We start from the raw sequence: 25,228 nt of genomic DNA, 5'->3' as shown, positions 1-25,228 counted from the left end.
GGCTCAGGCAAACACAAAGGTCCCCATTTATAAGTATGTCCACACTGGTACAGGATGAGGGTAAAGTTTCTGTAGTAATAAGAGTATTATAAATAAAATACAACTCCAGGGACTCTACTGTAGTACTTAGTAAGACGGCCCCTTGCGGGCTTGCTTCGCTCGGCACGTTGCGGGCACGGCCTGTCTTCGCTCGGCTATTTTTATTCTAACTCTATGTCCACTTGGATGCTAGGGGTTGAACCTGGAGTCAGTGCGCAGGCACCTTTCATCTTCGGAGACTTTCGGTGTCTCCTTGTACTGTGCAAGCGCATTACAGGGCAGACACTATCTGACAAGGGACAGTATTCGACACATCACCGGTTTTCCTTGCAAATAATGGCGGTGGCAGCACCTGAACGCCAATTAAAAAATCGGCTGGGGTGCCAACATCTCAGGATCCCTCGACAGGTGCGTGTCCTAATATTAAAATTCAGCAGCTATAGTATTTGTAGCTGCTGACTTTTAATTTTTGGAATGGGCGCTGGAGCTCCACTTTAATCAAAAAAATTAAATGGAAATCTATGGTCACAGTACTTAGTTTTGTAACATCAGCATTGTAATAACAATACAAACAGTAGTTATTTTTGACAATCCTATATAGGCTTATTTGAAAAAGCTTTTTATATTTCCTGCTGGTCATCTCTACACAACTTCCTGTGTTCCCTGCATATTTTGGGACTTTTCCTCTGCTGTTTACTTTCAATTTATAAGGTCTACATATCCCATCGTACCTTGCACTCTGCAAGCTGTAATCCCTGCGCTCACTCAACCTCCTGATACTCCTGTCAGCCCCTCGTTAGTTCAGAAGGCAGGTTTGTTAATTCTGTGACACAGCGGTGCTCATCAACAGGGGACAGTGAATACATGTCACAGCATTCAAGGAAGTAACTGTATCGGGAACTTCACAGGGTAAATTATAAAGTTCATAATCATCCAGAGTAATGGGAATTATCTAGAAATAATTATAAATAATATAAATAATAAGTACAGTTTAAAAGTGAATATATGATTTTCCATTTTGACTACACAGGTATATCTAAAAAAAAAAAAAAAAAAAATTAGATCACCATCAAAAAGTTAATTTTCTCTTTTGTTCACTGACTGACACAGCTCCATTATTCTTGACCATAGGGTTGTCAAGGACTAGGCAGAACTTATTATACATGTGACACAAAAGATAACTTTATAGTAACACCCAGGGGCGGTCCCTTCAGTAACAACCCTTCAGCCTGCTTCCTGCAGCTTCAGTTTTTTTCTGCCTATTGAAGGAGATGGACCTTGGGACCCTGTGGGACCATCGGTCCTGGGATTTTTTTGCAGAAGTTTGCCTTTTGCGCAAGATTTTTGGATCCTGTGATCTACCATCAACAGTCGGCTGGGTGATAGGCTGGTTACCCTTATCCTTGTAGTCTCCCCAGCCTGGCCATCGAGCGTGTGCAGACCTTAGCTACGTGCTGGGTTGGCCACGACATGCCCCTCAGGCTCCAGGGGCGGCCAATGAGCACAACGCTCTGGGGAACACATATGACCAGGCTACTGATGTCTGTGTCACAGTGTGTCGTGGCCAGCATCCACCCCGTACTGATCAGACAGTGGGTCTGTGATGGCATGTCCCCAGCTCGTCCAGATGGTAAGTACAGCTCTCCCTGCCTCGGTGGGGGTTGAGCAGCTGGGCATTCCCTGGGAGGTCGATTTGGGGGTCCCTCTCCTCCCTCTCTTCTCTCCCTGTCCCTCCCCCCCCCTCGTGGGGGATGCTGCATGATGGGCTGCTGCGCGGTGTGTGTGCCTATAGCCAGGGGTTCCCCGGGGGGGGCTCTCACCTTGGATGGGGGGCTGCGCTGGGTGTCTGGAGGTCTGCAGAGGCTGATTGCCATAGTGCTGTTCTGCCACCATTTTCACTGTCTTTTCTCTGTGTACCGTTTGTCGGCCATGTTTGGTGTGCCTCAGTGAAAAGTATGGTCAGGGGCCATTTTGCTGTAGTTCGGTGGCCATTTTCCCTGTGACTATGTTCCTTATACTGGGTGTCCATTTTGTTGTCGCCCAGCGTGGTTTTTATGCTCAGCGCTGGTCCCTGCTGCTCGGAACAGCTCGGTTTCTCACTCAGGACACCTGGGAGCTGACACAGGACGCAGGCACTTGTAGCTGAACTGCACAGAACTCGGTCAGGGTGGTGAGTCTTGCGGCGGGGGCCCCTCAGTCTGCAGCAGCTAGGAGGGTGGGACTGTGCACCTGCCATAAGTCCCCAAGGGTTTCAGACGGTGGATCAGCATGGCTTCAGAAACTTGTGTTTCTTCCCCCGACCCCCCCCCCCCCCCCCCCCCCCGGCAATTGTAACCGGCTCATCTGCAAACAGTGCAGTGCCTTTGGATGCTTTGTCGGCGGTCCTTGATACGTTAGTTGCCAGGATGGAGGCGGTGTGCGTGTGCAAAGGTGGTAAAAAGCGCCCCCTGCCCCCCCCCCCCCCCCCACCCCTCTGTCCTCCAGGGAGAGCTCTGACGCAGACTCGGGACCCGCTGAGACTGGCAGCCCCTGCTCTGTCGTTTCAGATGACGCTGACCAGGACCGATTGGACAGTGAGAATGAGTCCCCGTCCGGGTCCACACAAGACAAAGCGCTAGTTGGAGCACTTATCACAGCTGTGCGTGATACACTGAAGATTTAGGATTCAGCAGATCCTTCTGCTGAAGTTGCGGTCCCTTTTGGGTCCCGTAAGCCAGCCCGTGCACCTAAGATGTTTCCGTATCTGACTTTTTTTTTTGATAAGTTCATACAGAAGGAATGGGGAAGACCACAACGGACCTTTTCGGTCCCAAAAAGTATGACGGTGCGTTACCCCTTTGAGGAGAGCCTTCTTAAAAATTGGCTCCTCCGGCCGTGGACCCCCAGTATCCAGGTTAAATAAAGTAACCACGATCCCGGTAGAGGGGACTCCTGCGTTTAAAGACCCCACGGCCAGGAAGGCCGAGGCAGTGACCCATTCCTTGTTTACAGTTTTGGGGTCAGCAGTGCGACCTGTACTTGCCTCAGCACTTGTGTCACAAACGCTTACTGAGTGGGTAAAACATTTGCACCGCGAGTTGGGGAAGCAACAGGCCTCCCCTGTCTGCGTGGAACTAGCAGACCAGTTAGTGCAAGGACTGAAGTACGTTTGTGACGTGCCCCTGGATACGCTTCCTCTGTTATCCAAGGCTTCAGTGTCAGCAGTGGTGCTGATGTGCCTGATTTGACTAAAATGCTGGTCTGCAGACCAAGCATCTAAAAAGCTCTGACAGATCTACCCTTCCTTGGTGAGCGGCTCTTTGGAGCCTCGTTGGGTGACATAATTAAGAATGCCACAGGGGGGGAAAAAAGAGGACCTTACTCCCACAGACCAGGAAGACTAAGGAGCCACACCGCAGGCAAGGGCCCTAATTTTCAGCTCAAGAGGTTTTTTTGTCCGCCTGGAGCTTCGGCTAAATAATCCCAGCCCGACAGGATGACCTCTGAGGGACAAAAGCGTCCCTGGAACTGCAAGCAAAAGTGCTACCGCATGAAGGTTTGCCCCCGCCCGTCTCTCGGGTGGGGGATCGCCTTCGGGAGTTTGCAGCCCGGTGGGACTCTCGGCTGTCCGACCAATAGGTCTGTGAACTGATTTCCTCTGGCTACAAGATAGAGTTCCTCTCTTGGCCACCATACAGATTCTTCCCCTCCAGCATACCCTTAATCCTTTCTCGCTGGGAGGCCCTAATGGGGGCGGTAAGGGACCTGCTAAGCTGCGGGGTGATAGTGCCTGTTCCGGAGTCGGAAAGGTTCCAGGGGTTCTATTCCAATCTGTCCCCAAAAAGGAAGGGATTTGTCCAACCTTGGACCTAAAAGCCCTCAATTGCTTTGTAAAAGTACAGAGGTTCAGAATGGAATCCGTTCGCTCAGCGGTCACTGCACTCCAGCAAGGGGACTCCCTGGTGTCTTTGGATATCCAGGATGCGTACCTGCACATACCCATATGCCTTCTGCATCAGAGGTTTCTGCGATTTGCAGTTGGAGAAGCCCACTACCAGTTTGTGGCTCTCCCCTTTGGCTTGGCATCAGCTCCCTAAGTCTTTACCAAGGTATTGTCTCCAATTTTGGCGTTTTTGCAACAACGCAGGATCACAATCGTAGGCTATCTAGACAATCTCCTCCTGAGAGCAGATTCCGCCTCAGAATTAAAGGAGGATGTGGCAATCGCTATGCAAACCCTGCAGGATTTTGGGTGGCTGTTGAACCTAAAGAAGTTGGTGCTTATACCGACTCAGCGCTTGGAGTACCTAGGCCTAGAGCTGCGGTAAAACTATTGATGAATCGCAGGTGGTCGTTGCTACGCTTTTGCATGTGAGTCCTGGGGCTCATGGCGGCCTCCTTCGAGGCAGTGCCGTACGCCCAGTTTCATACCAGTTTCATACCAGAGTCTTGCAGAAGGATATCTTGACGAATTGGGACAAATCTCCATTATCCCTTGATCAGCAGATTCGGGTGAGCCAGTCAGTCAGGGATTCCCTGCTCTGGTGGCTGAGGTCCCCAGCACTTCGGTCCGGGAAGTTGTTCCTACCTCTACATTGGACAGTGATCACAATGGACGCCAGCCTGTTTGGCTGGGGTGGAGTACTGGGAGTACAGTCGACCCAGGGCCTCTGGTGGGGGGAGAAATCCAAGTTGCCGATCATTGTACTCGAGCTTCGAGCGATCAGGTTATGCCTCTCCACATGGTCGAGGAGACTACAAGGACATCCAATCAGGATCCAGTCAGACCGCCACGGCAGTTGCATATGTCAACCATCAAGGAGGAACAAGAAGCTCAGCTGCAGCACGGGAGGTCGCTCACATCCTTCAGTGGGCAGAGCGACATGTACTGGCCCTATCGGCCATTTACATCTCGGGAGTGGAAAACTGGCTGGCGGACTAACTAAGTCGCCAGATGCTGGACCCAGGAGAATGGGCGCTGCTTCCGCAGAGGTTCAGGCCACTGTTCCTGCGATGGGGCACACCAGACATGGATCTCCTGGCTTCCCGTCTCAATCGGAAGGTGCAGAGATTAGTATACAGGACAAGAAATCCTTGGTAAGACGAGCTGGTTGCTCCGTGGGGTCACTAACGAATGATCTTTGCCTTTCCTCTGCTAAAACTACTACCACGTCTGCTCCGCAGAGTGCAGACCGAGGGGATTCTAGTAATTCTGATTGCCCCCGATTGGCCTCGGCGCCCCTGGTACTCTGACCTAGTACGCCTGGTTGTGGACGCTCCCTGGCGGCTAGCGATGCGAGGAGACCTTCTGTCTCAAGGTCCGATTCTCCATCCTGCTTCACCATCGCTGGTTTTAACAGCATGGCTGTTGAGAGCCAGGTACTAAGGATCCGAGGCCTCGGACTCTGTGATTTCAACTATGTTCTTCTCGGAAGATATACCATCGTACCTGAATAGCCTACATCTCCATGTGTGAAGAGAAAGGATGGCGTCTGCACATCTATTCCATTTCCAGGATCTGGTCTACTCCTACAGCGAGGAGTAGACCAGAAATTGGCTTTAAGCACCATTAAAGGACAAATGTCAGCCTTAGCTGTCTTTTTTTCAATAACCCCTTCAGCTCATTTTCTAGTGAGCACTTTTATTCAGGGTGTCTGGCACGTTCTAAGGAGGTTGCCCTTCATTCCCTGGACGTGGTCCGGGTTTTAAGGGTGTATTTGTCTGCCACGGCTCCCTTTCGGAAGTCGGACTCTGTTTGTTTTGGTAGCTGGTCCGAAAAAAGGTATGGCGGTTTCGTCGGCCACCATTTCCGTCGGCCACCATTTCCAGTTGGATCAGACAGATTGTGGTACAGGCCTACACCTTAAAGGGGCAGGTGCCCCCCTTTCCTGTCACGGCTCATTCCACCAAGGCAATTGGAACCTCTTGGGCCTTCCAACATCAAGCATCAGAGTAAAATGCACTGTTGCATTGTTAACCGCAAGTTCTGATGCAGTTAGATAAGGTAATGACTCCCCTGTTAGGGAGCACTTCTGGTTGTGGGTGAAGTTTTTTATGCTGTCCCCACCCCTCGTTATGACACTGCTTGGGGACGTCCCTATGTTCAAGAATAATGGAGCTGTGTCAGTCAGTGAATGAAAGAGAAAATAGTATTTTTGTACTCGCCATAAAATCCTTTTCTCTGAAGTTAACTGACTGACGCAGCACCCTCCCCTCCTATTGATTTACATTATACTGCTTGTTGATGTACTGAAGCTGCAGGAAGTAGGCTGAGTGGTTGTTGCTGAAGGGACCACCTCCTGGGCGGAACTATAAAGTTCTGTTTTGTTTCACATGTATAACGTGTTCTGCCTAGTCCTCTCCTGAAGGTGGCGTAACAAACCTATGGTCAAGCATAATGGAGCTGTGTCAGTCAGTGAACTTCAGAGAAAAGGTTTTTACAGCGAGTACAAAAATCCTATTTTTTTCCAGTAATACAATTCAAAAAGTGAAACTCCTATATAGATTCATTACACACAGTGATATATTTCAAACACTTCTTTCTTTTAATTTTGATGATTATGGCTTACAGCTAGTAAAAAACAAAAATTCAGTATCTCAGAAGAATTTGACTATTTTGAAAAAGTTCAATATTGTAGACTCATGGTGTCACACTCTAATCAGCTAATTAACTCAAAACACCTGTAAAGTTTTCCTGAGCCTTTACATGTTCTCTCAGTCTGGTTCAGTAGGTTAATCAATCATGGGAAAGGCTGCTGACTTAACAGTAGTCCAGAAGACAGCCATTGACCCCCTCCATAAGTAGGACAAGTCACAAAAGGTCATTGGTAAAGAAGCTGGCTGTTCAGAGTGCTGTATCCAAGCATACAAATGGAAAGTTGAGTGGAAGGAAAACGTGTGGTATAAAAAGATGCACAAGCAACAAGGCTAACCTCCAGGCTTAAGAGGATTTTGAAGCAAAGGTCATTTACAAACTTGGGGGAGGTTCACGAGGAATGGACTACAGCTGGAGTCAGTGCTTCAAGAGCCACCACACATAGATGTATCCAGGACATGGGCTACAACTGTTGCATTCCTTTTGTCAAGCCACTCCTGAACTAGAGACCACATCAGAAGCGTCTTGCCTGGGCTAAGTTGAAAAAGGACTGGACTGTAGCTCTGTGGTCCAAAGTTCTCTTTTCGCGTGAAAGTCCATTTTTCATTTAATTTGGAAATCAAGCTCCCAGAGTCTGGAGGAAGGGTGGAAAGGCACAGAATCCAAGTTGCATGAGGTCCAGTGGGAAGTTTGTACAGGCAGTGATGATTTGGGGAGTCATGTAATCTGCTGGAATTGGTCCACTGTGTTTTATCAAGTTGAAAGTCAGTGTAGCCCTCTACCAGGATATTCTGGAGCACTTAATGCTTCCCTCTGCTGACTAGCTTTATGGAGATGCTGATTTCATTTTCCAGCAGGACTTGGCACCTGCCAAAAGTACCAATACCTTGAATTACTGTGCTTAATTGGCCCACAAACTCGACTGACCTAAACCCCATAGAGAATCTGTTAGGTATTGTCAAGAGGAAGATGAGACACCAGACCCCACAATGCAGAAAAGCTGAAGGCCGCTATCAGAGCAACCTGGGCTTCCATAACACCTCAGCAGTGCCACAGGCTGATCGCCTCCTTGCCACACTGATTTTAAACAGTAATTCATGCAAAAGGAGCCCCAAGTATTGAGTGTATACTATACTGTACATGGACATACTTTTCGTTAATGTCAACATTTCTGTATTAAAAATCCTTTTTTTTTTTTTTTTTTGTCTTAAAATCTAATTTTCTGAGATATTGAATTTTGGGTTTTCACTAGCTGTAAGCCATAATTATCCAAATTAAAAGAAAGAAATACTTGAAATAAATTACTATGTGGCTAATGAATCTATATAACATGAGTTTCACTTTTTGAATTGAATTACGGAAATTAATTTATTTTTTAATGATATTCTAATTTTTTGAGATGCCCTTGTAGATAATGAAACATTTTTTTGAATTTTTTTCAGCCAGTTACTTTTTTGCAGATTTTTTTTTGTATACAGAACTTTAACGCAGTGCAGCTCCTACAATTTATGGCCAACATGATTAGAACTACAGGTATTTTGCAAGTACCTTAAAACGTGCATAGACACCTTCACAAATGGTTTGTTAATTTTTCTTCCAGGTTGCTTTGAGCCAAGATGATCTTACTGTTCTTATGAATGTCCTATTTGAAAACCTATCAGAAACGCCATTACTTCAAAGTACAGCTCAAAAATCTGGAGAGGGTACAAGGGCTATAAAGGAAGCAAGTACATCCAGTAAACACAAAGGTAAATGCAATTCTAGAACAAATATACATATAATGAAGCACAAGCGCAAGTGTGATAATAAAATATGCCTGTTCAGTTTATCTCTGCAGTACATCCACATTTCCCCATGTTTTATCTTATGAAAATGCTGCAAGTTTATAAATATACTTAACCACTTGTTGACCGTCTCCTGTACATATACGTCATTGAAGAGGGATATCTCGGTAACGGCAGCAGCTGCTGCCACAACCGAGATATCCATCTTTTCAAGAGCTGGTCGTGTTTACGATAATGGTGATCTCTGCGGCGGATTCGCAGTGAGATCACCGCTATCGGCAGCGGTAGAGGGCCCGCCGCTCACCAGCACCCTCCGCCGCTTACCAGAGCCGTCGGCGGAGGCGATCGGGTCCTCTCAGTGCCTGGGTATGGAGACTATTGAGTCTAAGATGGCCCTTACCCGTCTCCATACCATAGCAGGGCAGAAGTGACGTCAAAACGTCACTTCCACCCATAGCTCTTAAAGGCACATTTTTTCAAAGTCATTTTTTTCAAATGTCAATTTTTTTTATTTATTTTTGCATTTTAGTCCAAATATGAGATCTGAGGATTTTTTACCCCAGATCTCATATTTAAGAGGACCTGCCATGCTTTTTTCTATTACAAGGGATGTTTAAAAAAAAAGTTTTTAAAGCGATCTGTCCTGACGAGCTCGCGCGCAGAAGCGAATGCATACGTGAGTATGAAAAGGGTTGTCAAACCACACATGTGAGGTATCGCCGTGATCGGTAGAGTGAGAGAAAAAATTCTAGCCATAGACCATCTCTGTAACGCAAAACATACAACCTGTAGAATTTTTAAAACGTTGCCTATGGAGATTTTTGAGGGTAAAAGTTTGAAGCGATTCCACGAGTGGGTACAATTTTGAAGCGTGACATGTTGGGTATCAATTTACTCGGGATAACATTTTCTTTCACAATATAAAAAAAAAATAACTTTACTGTTGTCTTATTTTTTTTTATTCAAAAAAGTGATTTTTTTTCCAAAAAAAGTGCGCTTGTAAGACCGCTGCGCAAATACGGTGTGAAAATAAAGTATTGCAATGACCGCCATTTTATTCTCTAGGGTGTTAGAAAAAAAAAAACAATAAATAATGTTTGGGGGTTCTAAGTAATTTTCTAGCAAAAAAACCTGAGGCTAGTCCTTAACCACTTGCTTACTGGGCACTTAAACCCCCCTCAGTCCCAGACCAATTTTCAGCTTTCAGCGCTGATGCACTTTGAATGACAATTACGCGGGCATACAACACTGTACCCAAATGAAATTTTTATAATTTTTTCCCCACAAATAGAGCTTTCTTTTGGTGGTATTTAATCACAGCTGGGAGTTTTATTTTTTGCTAAACAAACAAAAAAAGATGCAAAAAAAAAAAATCATGTTTAATCGTTTGTTATAAAATTTTGCAAACAGGTCATTTTTCTCCTTCATTGAAGTGCGCTGATGAAGCGGCACTGATAGGCTGCACTGATAGGCTGCACTGGTGGGCACTGATAGGCTGCACTGGTGGGCACTGATAGGCTGCACTGGTGGGCACTGATAGGCTGCACTGGTGGGCACTGATAGGCTGCACTGGTGGGCACTGATAGGCTGCACTGGTGGGCACTGATAGGCTGCACTGGTGGGCACTGATAGGCTGCACTGGTGGGCACTGATGGGCTGCACTGGTGGGCACTGATGGGCTGCACTGGTGGGCACTGATGGGCTGCACTGGTGGGCACTGATGGGCTGCACTGGTGGGCACTGATAGGCATAGTTAAGGCGGCACTAATAGGCACAGATAAGGTGGCACCGATGGGCAAAGACGGGCACAGATAAGATGGCACGGATGGGTGGCACAGATGGGTGGCACTAAGGGGCACTGATGGGTACCACTGATAGATGGGCACTGATAGGTGGCACTGCTGGGCACTGATGGGCGGCACTGCTGGGCACTGATGGGCGGCACTGCTGGGCACTGATGGGCGGCACTGCTGGGCACGGATATGTGGCACTGGGGTGCAGCACCTTTGTTGAGGCAGACTGTGGGCACTGCTGGGTGGCACTGCTGGGTGGCACTGTGGGCACTGCTGGGTGGCACTGACGGGGGACACATTTTTTATTCAGGCAGGCAAAGCAGGGGGCAGGTGGGCACTGGCAGGGCTGGCCGTGATCGGGACTGATGTCCAGATCACGGCCGCCGGTGAGCGGCTTTTTTTTTTTCTCCTCGCGCTGTCAGCGCGAGGAGGAATAATAGCCGATTACCGGCTCCGTTATATCACATGATCAGCTGTCATTGGCTGACAGCTGATCACGTGATAAGGGGTCGGGATCGACCCCTTGCACGGATCGGTGATCAGGCGAGTCTCGCACACTCGCCGATCACAGAGCGCGCCGCGCAGGCCGCTCGTGCACGGGACTACGTCAATAGACGTAGTCCCGGAAAAGGAGATCCACGCTGTAGCCGTCATTCGGCTATAGCTCGGGTCTCAAGTGGTTAAAGGGGTTGTAAAGGTTAATTTTTTATTTACTAAATAGGTTCCTTTAAGCTAATGCATTGTTGGTTTACTTACCTTTTCCTTAGATTTCCCTTCGAAATGTTTTTTTTCTGCGTTTTCTTTGTCTGAATTTCTCACTTCCTGTTCCTCCTCAGTAAGCTGTTCAGTAAGCTGTTCTGGCTGACTAAACACCGCTCGGATGATGGTGTGAAGGTTACTGAGGAGAAACAGGAAGTGAGAAATTCAGACACAGAAAACATTTATAAGGGAAATCCAAGGAAAAGGTAAGTAAACCAATAATGCACTAGCTTAAAGGAACCTATTTAGAAAATAAAAAACAAAGATTTACAACCCCTTTAAAGCGGAAGTAAACCCGCTGACTTTTTTTTTTTTTTTTTTTTAGACCTGCAAGGGAAAAGGCATATTGAGTTAGTATGCACCGCATACTAGCTCATTATGAAATACTTACCTTAGAACGAGCCCCCGACATCTCGCCGATCCACGCCGAGGGAGCTGACATGTTCCCTCGCCGTGTCGTCCGGTTATCGCGGCTCCGGCTCTGTGAGTGGCCTGGGTCGCAATATGGTCACTCCCGCGCATGCGCACGGGAGATTTCTTTCCGGCACAGTCTGGCGTCTGCCAGGCTTTCAGTCAAATCCCCTGTGTGCATGCGCCGCTGCAGTCAGCGGCTCATTGCGAGGGGAATATCTCCTAAACCATACAGGTTTAGGAGATATTTTCTGTACCTACAGGTAAGCCTTATTATAGGCTTTCCTGTAGGTAAAAGTAAAAAAATAAAATAAAAAAAACCCTATGCAACTGCTTTAAGTGGTTAATGATCTGACAGTGTGCTCCTAAGATCTTCTTTCGGTTGACAACAGTGCTTGCTGAACCACAATCCCAACCATTGTTTTCAGCCTTGCCTGCTTGACTGCAAAACTCTCAACCTTCTCTATCCCATTCCATGTGCTACTACCATGACACCCAAGGGCTTACCCATACATTGTGTATAAGGAAAGGGCTCTTGTGAGATGTAGTTATGAAGGACTGCCTGTATCTTTAGAAACTGAGCAGTTGCCCTGCAAGTATTTTGTCAAGTGGTAAAAACCTTGTTAAAGCCTTTTAAAAGAAAAAGTCTTTAACCACTTGCCAACCAGCCACCGTCATTATCCTGCGGCAGGTCGGCGCGATCCCACGAACCTTTGTAGCTATACGTCAGTCCCTTTAATCGGGATAGCAGGAGCGAGCACCCGCTGCACAGCGGGGTTCCGATGCTCGTGACTGGTGATCGCGATGACCACCAGCCACAAGCGATCGCGGGCACGAAAGGCAGAACAGGGACGCGTGTGTGAACACACACATTTGAGTCCTGTGAGGAGAGAGTGAGTTCCTATGAGCTGAGAACCACAATCTCTCATGTCCTATAGTCAGTCCCATCTCACACTTTCCTTGATCGCCCCCTAGTGTTAACACCTTTCCTGCCAATGACATTTATACAGTAATCAATGCATCTTATAGCACTGATCGTTGTGCAATTGTCAGTTGACCCAAAAATGTGTCAAAAGATGTAATGTCGCAGCCTCAATAAAAATCTCAGATCGCTGCCATTACTAATAAAAAAAAAGATAAAAATGCCATAAATGTATCCCCTATTTTGTAGTCGTTATAACTTTTGCGCAAACCAATCAATATATGCTTTTTGCGATAAAAAAAAAGGATAAGAAAAGATATCGGCCTAAACTGAGGAAAAAATTAGCTTTTTAAAAAAAAAAAAAATTATTTGGAGCTGTTTATTACATCAAAATGTACAAAATGTACTTTTGCGCAAAAAATTAAAACCACAGGGATGATCAAATACCATGAAAAGAAGGCTCTTATTATGGGAAAAAAAGACGTCTATTTTGTTTGGGTACAAAGTTACATGACTGCGCAATTGTCAGTTAAAGCGACGCAGTGCCATATCGCAAAAAATGGCTTGGTCATTGAGCAGCCAGTTCTTCCGGGGCTGAAGTGGTTAAAAAAAAAGAAAAAGCTGGGACATGCCTTAATAGCGATTTGGGGGTACATTTTTGCAATGCATGGACATTGACGTTTATCTGTGCTTATCTGTATTTCATGAATGGCGCTGTGTTGCGTTTGTTTTTAGTTACAAGAGTTACCTTGGAATGTAAGCCCAGCTTAAATCAATTTAACCACTTAAAGACCGAGCCTCTTTTTGAGATGTGTTGTTTACAAGTTAAAACCGTTTTTTATTTTGCTAGAAAATTACCTAGAACCCCCAAACGTACATTTTTTTTTTTTGTTAACACCCTACAAAATAAAGTAGCAGTCACACCGTATTTGCGCAGTGGTCTTAAAAGCGCACTTTTTTTGAAAAAATATGCAGGTGCTACTCACATATGCGTTTGTTTCTGCACGCGAGCTCGGCGGGACGGGGTGCGTTTAAAAAAAATTCAAAAAAAATTCTTAATTATTTTACCTTTTTTATTTTTTATTTTTTTACACTGTTTTAAAAAAAAAAAAGTGTCACTTTTATTCCTATTACAAGGATTGTAAACATCCCTTGTAATAGAAAAAAAAGCATGACAGGATCTCTTAACCACTTGCCGCCCGCCCTATAGCAAATGGACGGCGGCAAAGTGGTTTCATAATCCTGACCGGACGTCATATGACGTGATCAGGATTATGAGCCGCTGCGCGCCCCCGGGGGCGCGCATCGCGGCGATCGTTGTTGCGTGGTGTCAGTCTGACACCCGGCAACTACGATCTCGGTAAAGAGTCTCCGACGGAGACTCTTTACCACGTGATCAGCCGTGTCCAATCACGGCTGATCACAGTGTAAATAGGAAAAGCCGGTGATCAGCTTTTCCTCACTCGCGTCTGTCAGACGCGAGTAGTGGAGAGCCGATCGGCTGCTCCTCTGACAGGGGGGGTCTGTGCTGATCGATTATCAGCACAGCCCCCCGAGGATGCCCACACTGGACCACCAGGGACGCCACCAGACCACCAGGGATGCCAAGGACAAGGTATGCCACCCTAGACCACCAGGGATTCTAATCAGTGCCACAATGGATGCCAATCAGTGCCCATAATGGATGCCAATCAGTGCCCACAATGGGCATCACTGATTGGCATGCATTATTGATTGGCACTGATTGGCATCCATTAGTGCAATATATTATAATACAATGCCGCCTATCAGTTCCCATCTGTGCCGCCTATCAGTGCCTACCCATGCCCACCTGTGCCGCCTACCCATGCCCACCTGTGCCGCCTACCCATGCCCACCTGTGCCGCCTACCCATGCCCACCTGTGCCACTTATCCATGCCCATCCATGCCAATTTGTGCCACCTATCAGTGCCCATCCGTGTCGCCCATCAGTGCCACCCATCAGTGCCACATATCGGTGTCCATCAATGCCACCTCATCAGTGCCACTTTATTGGTGCCACCTCATCGGTGCCCATCAGTGCCGCCTTATCATTGCCCATCAGTGTAACCCCATCAGTGCCCATCAGTGAAGGAGAAAACTTACTTATTTGCAAAGTTTTGAAACTGAAACAAAAAAAAAACATTTTTTTTTCAAAGTTTTCGGTATTTTTTTATTTGTTTAGCAAAAAATAAAAACCGTAGAGGTGATCAAATACCACCAAAAGAAAGCTCTATTTGTGGGAAAAAAATTATACAAATTTCATTTGGGTACAGTGTAGCATGACCGCGCAATTGTCATTCAAAGTGCGACAGCGCTGAAAGCTCAAAATTGGTCTGGGCAGGAAGGTGTTTAAGTGCCTGGTATTGAAGTGGTTAAACATGAGATCTGGGGTCAAAGATCAGATCTCATATTTACACTTAAATGCAATAAAAAAATAATGTAATTAAAAAAAAATTGGCCTTTTAAGAGCTGTGGGCGGAGTGACGTTTTGGTGTCGCTTCCATCCTGCATTGTTATGGAGACGGGTAGGGACCATCTTCCCCTCACTCGTTTCCATGCCCAGCTAGGGTGAAGATCCTATTGCCTCCGTTGATGCCGACAGAGCCGGTAAACGGCGGAGGGCACCGGAGCATAGTGGGTCCCCTCTCCCACCGCCGATAAGTGATCTTGCGGCGAATGCGCCGTAGAGGCCACTCTTATCAGAAACCAGACCGCCGGACTAGCACGAGGATACCGGGGTTATGGCAGCTAGTTGCTGCCGTAACAACGATATCCTCCGTCAAAATAAGGACGTATATCGGCGTTTCGCGGTCCATAAGTGGTTAAGCATGTATTCACAACTCCCACATGGTTAGCTATATCTTTGAGACATTACCCGAAACTTACTTTAGTTTTAAGAAGCAGGTTGTGTTTGTGTTTTATATATTATGATCTGTTTTTCTTTTTGCACCTTTAGCATTTTTTTCTAAACATGTCCAGTACATCTATGAATTTGTTTACTTTAACCACACCTACAGTGGCTAAAAAGTCTAAACACTCCTGGTAAAATGTCAGGTTTCTGTGTTGTAAAAAAATGAGACAAAGATAAATAATTTCAGAACTTTTTCCATTTCTAATGTAACCTATAAACTGTACAACTCAGTTGCAAAACAAACTGAAATCTTTTAGGTGCAGGAAGTAAAAGTAAAAAAACTAAGTAATATGGTTGCATCAGTGTGCACACCCTTAAACTAATACTTTGTTGAAGCACCTTTTGATTTTATTACAGCACTCAGTCTTTTTGGGTATGAGTCTATCAGCATGGCACATCTTGACTTGGCAATATTTGCCTATTGTTCTTTGCAAAACACTCCAAACCTGTCAGATTGCGAGGGGATCTCCTGTGCACAGCCCTCTTCCGATCACCCCACAGATTTTCAATCTGATTCAGGTCTGAGCTCTGGCCGGGCCATTCCAAAACTTTAATCTTCTTCTGGTGCCGCAATTCCTGTGCTGATTTGGATGTATACTTTGGGTTGTTGTGCTGATGTGTTTTTTTCAAAATGTAGCTGGGCTTGGATGTATTTCTGATTAAGAAAGGGCTTCCTTCTTGACACTCTACCCCATAGCCCAGACATATGAAGAATGCCAGAGATTGTTGTCACATGTACCACACAGTTGGTACTTGCCAGACATTCCTGCAGCTCCTTTAATGTTGTTGCAGGCCTCTTGGCAGCCTCCCTGACCAGTTTTCTTCTCTTCAACAATTTTGGAGGAACTTCCAGTTCCAGTCACAGTTGTGCCATTTTTTTTCTCCACTTAATGATGACTGTCTTTACTGTGTTCCATGGTGTATCTAATGCTTTGAAGATTCTTTTGTACCCTCTGCTGACCATGGCTTTTTTTGTAGAATGTGACAAAGAGACTGTTAGGAAAGACATAGAACAGCTGAACTTTATTTGGGGTTAATTAGAGGCACTTTAAGGGTCCGTTCACACGGGCAACTCTGATCCGACTTCAGGTCGCCTCAGGTCGGACAACATGTAAAAATCAATGTAAGTGAATGAGAGCCGTCTTAATGCACACTACTGAAGTCGCTTTGACTTCAGAAAAGGTTCCTGTACTACTTCAATCCGACTTGTAGGCGACCGGTACCCATTGATTTCAATGGAGGTCACCTCCAAGTCAGATCTCCGTCTATACGGAGGCGACTCTGTCAGAATTATGAGCTCTCAAGAGGGAACTCCACGCCAAATTTATTCAAAAAATTTGGCATGGGTTTCCCCTCTGAGAACATACCAGGCCCTTAGGTCTGGTATGGATTTTACGGGGAACCCCCTACGCCGAAAAAGATCAGATCCATATCAGACCCTTATCCAAGCACGCTACCTGGCCGGCCAGGAAAGGGGGTGGGGACGAGCGAGCGCCCCCCACCCCAAAGCACCTTGTCCCCATGTTGATGAGGACAAGGGCCTCTTCCCAACAACCCTGGCCGTTGGTTGTCGGGGTCTGCGGGGGGGCTTATCGGAATCCAGGAGCCCCCTTTAATAAGGGGGCCCCCAGATCCCGCCCCCCCCCCACCCTATGTGAATGAGTATGGGGTACAATGTACCCCTACCCATTCACCTGTGAAATTTTTTTTACAAAAAAACACAACACACAAGGGTTAAAATAGTTTATTGCACAGCTCCGGGGTTCTTCCGTCTTCGGGGGGTCTTCTCGCCGGACTCCTCCGCTATCTTGTGCTAGCTCTTTTACTAGCAGAGGAGCCCGGAATTCTAAGCCGCCGCCCTCTTCTTCCGACTTCGGGGGTCTTGTCCCCCTCTTCGGTTCTTCTTGCCGGGCCACCGCGCCTTCTTCTAGCTCTTTTACAAGCGGTCTTCTGTCTCCACTGCCGCCGCCGTCTTCTGTTCTTCTCTTCTGGAGATGTTGCCTCGTCGCTGTCTCTGCTCACTATGACAGAACACGCGGCGTGCGGCGACTTATATAGGGACATCACCGGATGATGTCCCAGGATGCTGGGACTGTGACATCATAATGGGCGGGGACATCATCCGGTGATGTCCCTATATAAGTCGCCGCACGCCGCGTGTTCTGTCATAGTAAGCAGCGAAAAGGCAACATCTCCAGAAGAGAAGAACAGAAGGTGGCGGCGACGGCAGCGGCGACAGAAGACCGGACCACCGCTTGTAAAAGAGCTAGAAGAAGACGCGGTGGCCTGGCAAGAAGAACCGAAGAGGGGGACAAGACCCCCCGACGTCGGAAGAAGAGGGCGGCGAAGAAGAATGCAGGGCTCCTCCGCTAGTAAAAGAGCTAGCAGAAGATAGCGGGGGAGTCCGGCGAGAAGCCCCCCGAAGGCGGAAGACCCCCGGAGCTGTGCAATAAACTATTTTAACCCTTGTGTGTTGTTTTTTTTGTACAATTTATTTTCACAGGTGAATGGGTAGGGGTACATTGTACCCCATACTCATTCACATAGGGTGGGGGGCCGGGATCTTGGGGCCCCCTTATTAAAGGGGGCTCCCGGATTCCGATAAGCCCCCCGCTCGCAGACCCCGACAACCAATGGCCAGGGTTGTCGGGAAGATGCCCTTGTCCTCATCAACATGGGGACAAGGTGCTTTGGGGTGGGGGGGCCTGGTATGGCTCAGGAGGGAGGTGCGCTTGTTCGTCCCCACCCCCTTTCCTGGCCGACCGGGTAGCGTGCTCGGATAAGGGTCTGGTATGGATCTGGGGGGGGACCCCCACGCCGTTTTCTCGGCATAGGGGCGGTTCCCCTTAAAATCCATACCAGACCTAAGGGCCTGGTATGCTCTCGGAGGGGGAACCCACGGTAAATTTTTTTTTATAATAAATTTGGCGTGGAGTTTCCCCCTTAAGAGCTCATTCTCTGATTGGTCGCGGCAAAAGTCGCCTGGCCTGGGGCGACTTAAAGTCGTGTTGTAAGTCACCCCAAGTCGTGTTCAGGTCGTGTCCAAGTTGCCTCCAAAGGTTATGTTGAAAGTCGTGTTGCCCCTGTGTGAACGGACCCTAAATGATGGCAGGTGTGTATTGATAAGAGTTTGAATGTGATTTATTCATTCTGAACACAGATACATCCCCAGTTATAAGAGGGTGTGCACACTTATGCCACCACATTATTTTATTTTATTTATTTTTAACCCCCCTCCCCCTCCCCAAAAGATTTCAGTTTGTTTTTCAATTGAGTTGTACAGTTTATAGGTCACAATAAAGGTGGAAAAAGTTCGGAAATGATTTATCTTTCTCATTTTTTTACATCACAGAATCCTTACATTTTAACAGGGGGTGGGTGTGTAGACTTTTTATATCCATTATATATTTGAATCCTTCCGCTCTAACTATTTAAGAACTTATTTTAATAAAATTGAATCCCTATTTTTTTTTTCTTGTTCATTGGTGGACACATGGAGTCTTATACTGTTGGGTTATGTACTGCCTACAGGAGGATTGATCACTGGTAAGCCAACATTTTTAGGCCAACCATGGATAATCCTCCACCTCTTTTCTGCTTGTGGCACTTTCCAGGCATTTCATACTGGTAAAAGTTACCAGCAGTGTGCTTTCCAGGCCCAGAGCCATTAGCATTAACTCGGCTCTTGCTCTGTCTTTGAAGCATCGATTTGGGAGTAAAGACCCATACACACTATCAGTTTTTCCTTCAGGTTTACCAAAACCATGTAGTGCAACGGCCTGCCTGATTGCATACAAATTGAAACTCCTAAGGTTTGACCTCCTATTATATGGTTTTGGTAAATCTGAAGGAAAAACTCAACAGAAAAACTGATAGTGTGTATGGGGCTTTAGTCTTTCGGGCCGAGATACTTTATAATTTGAACCACTGAGCGACTTAAAATTTCCTAATTTCCCTTAGTTTCACTGTAGATGGGGATACACTAAGGGATATGGCACTGTCATCCTCTATGCAGTTGACAAGCTCACTCTTCTTCATCAGCCAAAGGCTCAGAATGGGAAGATGTACTCCTCTCTGTGAGCCAAGAAAAGTTTTATTCCCAATCTACCCACAAACCTTTGAATTCCAAGTCCCCTAACCCTCAAATCAGTTTTCTTTTGCACGAGGGTGCACATCCACACAAGTCTGTTAGCCTTTGTGGTCAAAAGCTAGAATTTTGTTTCCAGCCCCCCTCCCCAGATCATCACCCTCCAGCCTGCTTGTGTCACCACACAGATTAGCGGATCTCTATGCAACCATAGTGAGTTCCTGGGGCAGAAAAGTTTTAAGGGTTCTGCTCCAACATGTTTACAATTCCCAAGCCAGAAGAGGGAATCTGCCCCATCTTGGATCTTAAGACCCTAAATGTCTTTATTCGGGCCCACAAATTCTGTATAGAATTTACTAAATTCTTCCTCCATCAGAGACTTTTTGGGCTCTGTGGACATCAAGGGTGGATACCTGCATGCCCCCATTTTACCAAGGCATCAGCAGTTCCTATGATTTTCATGTGGGTCAACTGCAGTTCCAGTTTTTTACCCTATTTGTCCTATCTTCAGCACCTCAATTGTTTACCAAGGTGCCAGCCCCAGTTGTGAAATTACTATGCCATCAGGGCATTACCATTGTGAGGTATCTGAACCACCTCATGCTGATAGCATGGCCCTGACCGTCCAGTGCTTGCGAAGGTTCAGTTATATCAAGTACCTTCAGAAATCAGCGCTAGGAACTAATGCATCGATTGGAATATGTGGGTTTAGTCCTAAACACAGCTTTGATTATTTCTAACCAGCCACTTCCAGACTCATACTCTTGAGCCCAGAGGTCACCTGACTCTTCATTTTTTCTTGAGAGTCTGGGCACTAATGGATATCCTTCAAGAATGCTATTTGCCCAGCTTCCTGTTTGTTCATACTTCTGCAGTATAACAGTCTGTCATCGAGAGACAACCGTCCAGACTTTGAACAGACAAATTTGGATGGCATCGAACACTGCTTTGTCCTGAACTTGATGTGTTCTGGAAAATCCTCTCAACAGATGCCAGCTTGTTGAGCTGGGAAGGACTCCTGGAAGGCTTGTTGGTGCAAGGGGACTTGGATGTCAGAGGAATCTTGTCCCCCCAGTCAGTATTCTGGAACAAGTGTTTATCCTTGCAATGCTGGACACTTCCAGCTCGAGGGACATCCAGTACCAATTTAGTTGGACAGCACCTGTCCCTGATGGTTCCCCTATGATTCTGTGGGATCTTAATTTAAATATTTTAGTGCATCAAAAACCATCTTTTGCATTTATCCGAGATTTTCCCCTTTCTGTCCTTACTAACAAGGTTGCATTTCTTGTTGCCATCACCTCCAAGTTTCTGAATTCATGGCTTTATCCTGTAATGAAAGAACCCTTTCTGGTCTTGCATAAGGACAAGTTGGGGTTGAGGCCTAGAACTCACTGCCTAGGTAATTTTGGCCATTCATCTCAACCAGGACATCATTCGGCATAAGAGTAATGTTTCTCAGGTGTGCAGGGCTGCAACCTGATCTTCTATTCACATGCTTTCCAAGTTGTGCCAGGTGTAGATTAGATAAGATTTTCTGTGTCCCTTAATGGAAGAGAAAAAGAAAATATATATATATTTTTTTGTAGGTACTGTAAAATCTTTTACTTGGTGTCATTAGTGGGACATAGGTCCCACCCCTCTGCATTTATGATCATGCTCTTACCACTGTTTTGCCACAGAACTGAGGCATGTTGGAAGTAGGAGGGATGGCCTGTAATGTCTTTGCCAGTTTCCATCCCTACTGTAAGCAGTATTATTATCAGCCTTACATTTCCTGTGTCCCTCAGTGGAATACATGTAAAGAATTTTATGGAACAAAAAAGCCTACTATGAAAATGTTTAATTTACAGCACTTTTTTACATTGTCTTTCTGACATGGAATTAAATGTATTTTCTTCTTTAGATGCAGGCAGTACATTTTCTGTGTCACCCCAAAGTTCCAGTGATGAGACTCCGGCTATCATGCTGAAGTTTAGTTTTAATTTTGAATCCCTTTCTGTCATGCTGTACAACAATGACACTAGTAAGGTGGGTATAGCTGTAGTGTGTGGTATTGTTGTTACTGTGTACAGGATTTATATACTGCCAACAGTTAGTGCAGCCCTTTACAAAAATGGAGGGAAGGGCGAAAGAACAGTTGCGAAACAATTCAATACAAAAGATTTAGAAAGGCCCTGCTTGTGGAACTTATATTTTAAAAGGGAGAGGCAAGATGTAGAAAAAAAGCTAATAACGGAGGCATGAATTCCCCCGGTTGGGAGTTAATTTGTAATGCTTATAAGATCTTGGTATGATTGTGATTTTTTGAAGGTTATCCATGCGTCCCATGTGGTCGTGAATTTGGAGATATTATCTAAGGCTGTATAAATCGGCTCATCCATCTCAGCAACGCAGTTTATTTGATTAAGCATGTCAACCGACTTATGGTATTGTTTTTTGGGAATTTTAGTTAGATGCAAGAGATACTGTGCAGGATAGAAGTCTAGCGGCAGTAGGGACACTTTTTTTTAATTAGATCATGTACTTCAAAAGGGTTGGAGTATAAACCCATATTTTGTTCCCAATAGAAAACATATCAAATGTTTAAATTGAGTAAATGTACCATTTTAAGGAAAAAAAAAGCTAATTTTGAAAAATGAGGGGAGCAGGGCTGAAAAAAAAAAATTGGTAAAGGAGTTGTACTAACGAGGAAGAGCTAAAGACAATTTTAAACTATTTAGGCTAACTGGCAACAGGTTAGTAACAGGATTGAATATAAAAAAAGCATCTTAGGGTGTCTGCGGATGTTCATCCGCAGACACCTGCTATCCCATAGGAATGCATGTATATCCATATTTCATCTGCAAATGGATGGATGAAATACGGACATAATGTCCGCATGTGTGAAAGGGGCCTTAGAGAATTTGAGTGAAGTACAGTGCCTTGCGAAAGTATTCGGCCCCCTTGAACTTTTCAACCTTTTGCCACATTTCAGGCTTCAAACATAAAGATATAAAATTTTAATTTTTTGTGAAGAATCACCAACAAGTGGGACACAATTGTGAAGTGGAACGAAATCTATTGGATAATTTAAACTTTTTTAGCAAATAAAAAACTGAAAAGTAGTGCAAAATTATTCGGCCCCTTTACTTTCAGTGCAGCAAACTCACTCCAGAAGTTCAGCGAGGATCTCTGAATTATCCAATGTTGTCCTAAATGACTGATGGTGATAAATAGAATCCACCTGTGTGTAATCAAGTCTCTGTATAAATGCACCTACTCTGTGATAGTCTCAGGGTTCTGTTGAAAGCGCAGAGAGCATCATGAAGACCAAGGAATACACCAGGCAGGTCCGTAATACTGTTTAAAGCCGGATTTGGATACAAAAAGATTTCTCAAGCTTTAAACATCCCAAGGAGCACTGTGCAAGCAATCATTTTGAAATGGAAGGAGTATCAGACCACTGAAAATCTACCAAGACCTGGCCGTCCCTCTAAACTTTCAGCTCAGACAAGGAGAAGACTGATCAGAGATGCAGCCAAGAGGCCCATGATCACTCTGGATGAACTGCAGAGAACAACAGCTGAGGTGGGAGAGTCTGTATATAGGACAACAATCAGTCATACACTGCACAAATCTGGCCTTTATGGAAGAGTGGCAAGAAGAAAGCCATTTCTCAAAGATATCCATAAAAAGTCTCGTCTAAAGTTTGCCACAAGCCACCTAGGAGACACACCAAACGTGGAAGAAAGTGCTCTGGTCAGATGAAACCAAAATCAAACTTTTTGCCCACAATGCAAAACGATATGTTTGGCGTAAAAGCAACACAGCTCATCACCCTCAACACACCATCCCCACTGTCAAACATGGTGGTGGCAGCATCATGGTTTGGGCCTGCTTTTCTTCAGCAGGGACAGGGAAGATGGTTAAAATTGAGGGGAAGGTGGATGCAGCCAAATACGGGACCATTCTGGATGAAAACCTGTTGGAGTCTGCAAAAGACCTGAAACTGGGACGGAGATTTATCTTCCAACAAGACAATGATCCCAAACATACAGCAAAATCTACAAAGGAATGGTTCACAAATAAACGTATCCAGGTGTTAGAATGGCCAAGTCAAAGTCCAGACCTGAATCCAATCGAGAATCTGTGGAAATAGCTGAAAACTGCAGTTCACAAACGCTCTCCATCCAACCTCACTGAGCTCGAGCTGTTTTGCAAGGAAGAATGGGCAAGAATTTCAGTCTCTTGATGTGCAAAACTGATAGAGACATACCCCAAGTGACTTGCAGCTGTAATCGCAGCAAAAGGTGGCTCTACAAAGTATTAACGCAAGGGGCCGAATAATTTTGCACGCCCCACTTTTCATTTTTTTTATTAGTTAAAAAGGTTCAAAAATCCAATAGATTTCGTTCCACTTCACAATTGTGTCCCACTTGTTGGTGATTCTTCGCAAAAAATAAAAATGTTATATCTTTGTTTGAAGCCTGAAATGTGGCAAAAGGTTGAAAAGTTCAAGGGGGCCCGAATACTTTCGCAAGGCACTGTAAAGATTGTCAGAGGTTCAAATCTGTGAAAAGCTGTGTCTAAATTGTTGAACAATCTCATAACAATAATCAGCAAATTAAAATTTCAAACACTTTAAATATATCATCAGCTACAGTACATATTATCAAAAGATTGTGAGAATCTTGGGAAATCTCTGTGTACAAGGGACAAGACGGAAACGCAACATTGGATGCCTGCGATCTTTGGGCCCTCAGACCGTACTGCTTTAAAAAACTGCATGATTCTGTGATGGACATTATAGCATGGGCTCAGAAAAACTTCCAAAATTTACTGTCTGTGAACACAGTTCGCCATACCTTGCAAAAATTCAAGTTAAAATTTCTCATGCTAAAGTGTGATATCTAAACATGATTTAGAAATGCCGCCGTTTTCTCTGGGCCGAAGCTAATTTAAAATGGTCTGTTGCAAAGTGGAAAAACTGTTCTGTGGTAAGACAAATAGAAATTTGACATTCTCTTGGCAGCCATGGGTGTTGCATCCTCTAGACTAAAGAGTAGAGGGACTTTTTGGTTTATCAGCTTTCAGCATCTCTGGTGGTATGGGGGGGGGTACATTTGTGTGTGTGGAATGGGTAGCTTGCATATCTGGAAAGGCACTATCGATGCTGAAAGTAATATCCAGGTTTTAGAGCAGAATATGCTCCCAGCCAGATGATGTATTTTCTTATCGTACATCACAGGACACAGAACCATAGTAGTTACTATGTGGGCTATAGGCCACCTTTAGGTGATGGACACTGGCACGTCTTAAGACAAAAAGTGCACTCCCTATATAACCCCTCCCACTACTGGGAGTACCTCAGTTTTTTTGCGAGTGTCTACGGTGTTGGTCACGAGTGAAGATCTGCTGTGCTGTGCTGCGCTCCGCTGGATCAATCCTTGCTGGGGCTAGCCATGCAGCCGGATCCATTCAAAGTTTCTTTTTGGCTGAATTGAATGGTACCTGGGCCACGTATTTGAAGAAATTAGGTCTTGCCTGTAACGCTTCTCTTTTTAGAGAGCTGGACCCTGGGATCCAGTACTTTTTTGGTATTAAAGCCATAAAGTTTTTACTGGCGGTGGTGCTATTACAGGTCCAGGATTGTGGGTTTCCTCAAGGGTCCCCCTGTGAAGGGGGAAGATTGGGTCTGTTGGTTTACCATAGAAAACCCTGCAGCGGGAAAGGTAAGGAGTTTTCTAAGACATTTTTAAAATTTTCTTACGATTGTCTCCTTTAAATTTAGTAAGTGTTGTCATGCCTATGTGTCACCTCTGGGGGCTGTATTGAGCACTTACCATCTCATGCTTCTCAGCCCATGTTGTGTCTAGGAAGCAGCAGTTTCTTCTTCCTTCGGCCAAGCAGCAGACCTCTGGTAAGTCTGAAGGGGGGGGGGGGG

General features: G+C 45.6%; 1 protein-coding gene across 5 annotated transcripts in view; it reads left to right on the top strand.

The window, feature by feature from the left end:
* VPS13C (vacuolar protein sorting 13 homolog C) overlaps positions 1-25,228 on the top strand; it is a 626,331-nt gene that overhangs the window by 345,958 nt on the left and 255,145 nt on the right. For all 5 annotated transcript variants that reach the window (XM_077473219.1, XM_077473221.1, XM_077473220.1 and 2 more), the window contains 2 exons: positions 8,214-8,361; positions 21,209-21,333. In XM_077473219.1, the coding sequence (XP_077329345.1) occupies positions 8,214-8,361; positions 21,209-21,333 (273 nt within the window). The remainder of the gene's footprint in view (positions 1-8,213; positions 8,362-21,208; positions 21,334-25,228) is intronic.

Source organism: Lithobates pipiens, unplaced genomic scaffold (genome assembly GCF_037356315.1).
Source record: "Lithobates pipiens isolate NorthernLeopardFrog02 unplaced genomic scaffold, aLitPip1_a1.2 Scaffold_8, whole genome shotgun sequence".
Lineage (NCBI taxonomy): Eukaryota > Metazoa > Chordata > Amphibia > Anura > Ranidae > Lithobates > Lithobates pipiens.
Note: the sequence above shows the minus strand (reverse complement) of the source record. Positions and strands in the feature narration are given on the sequence as shown.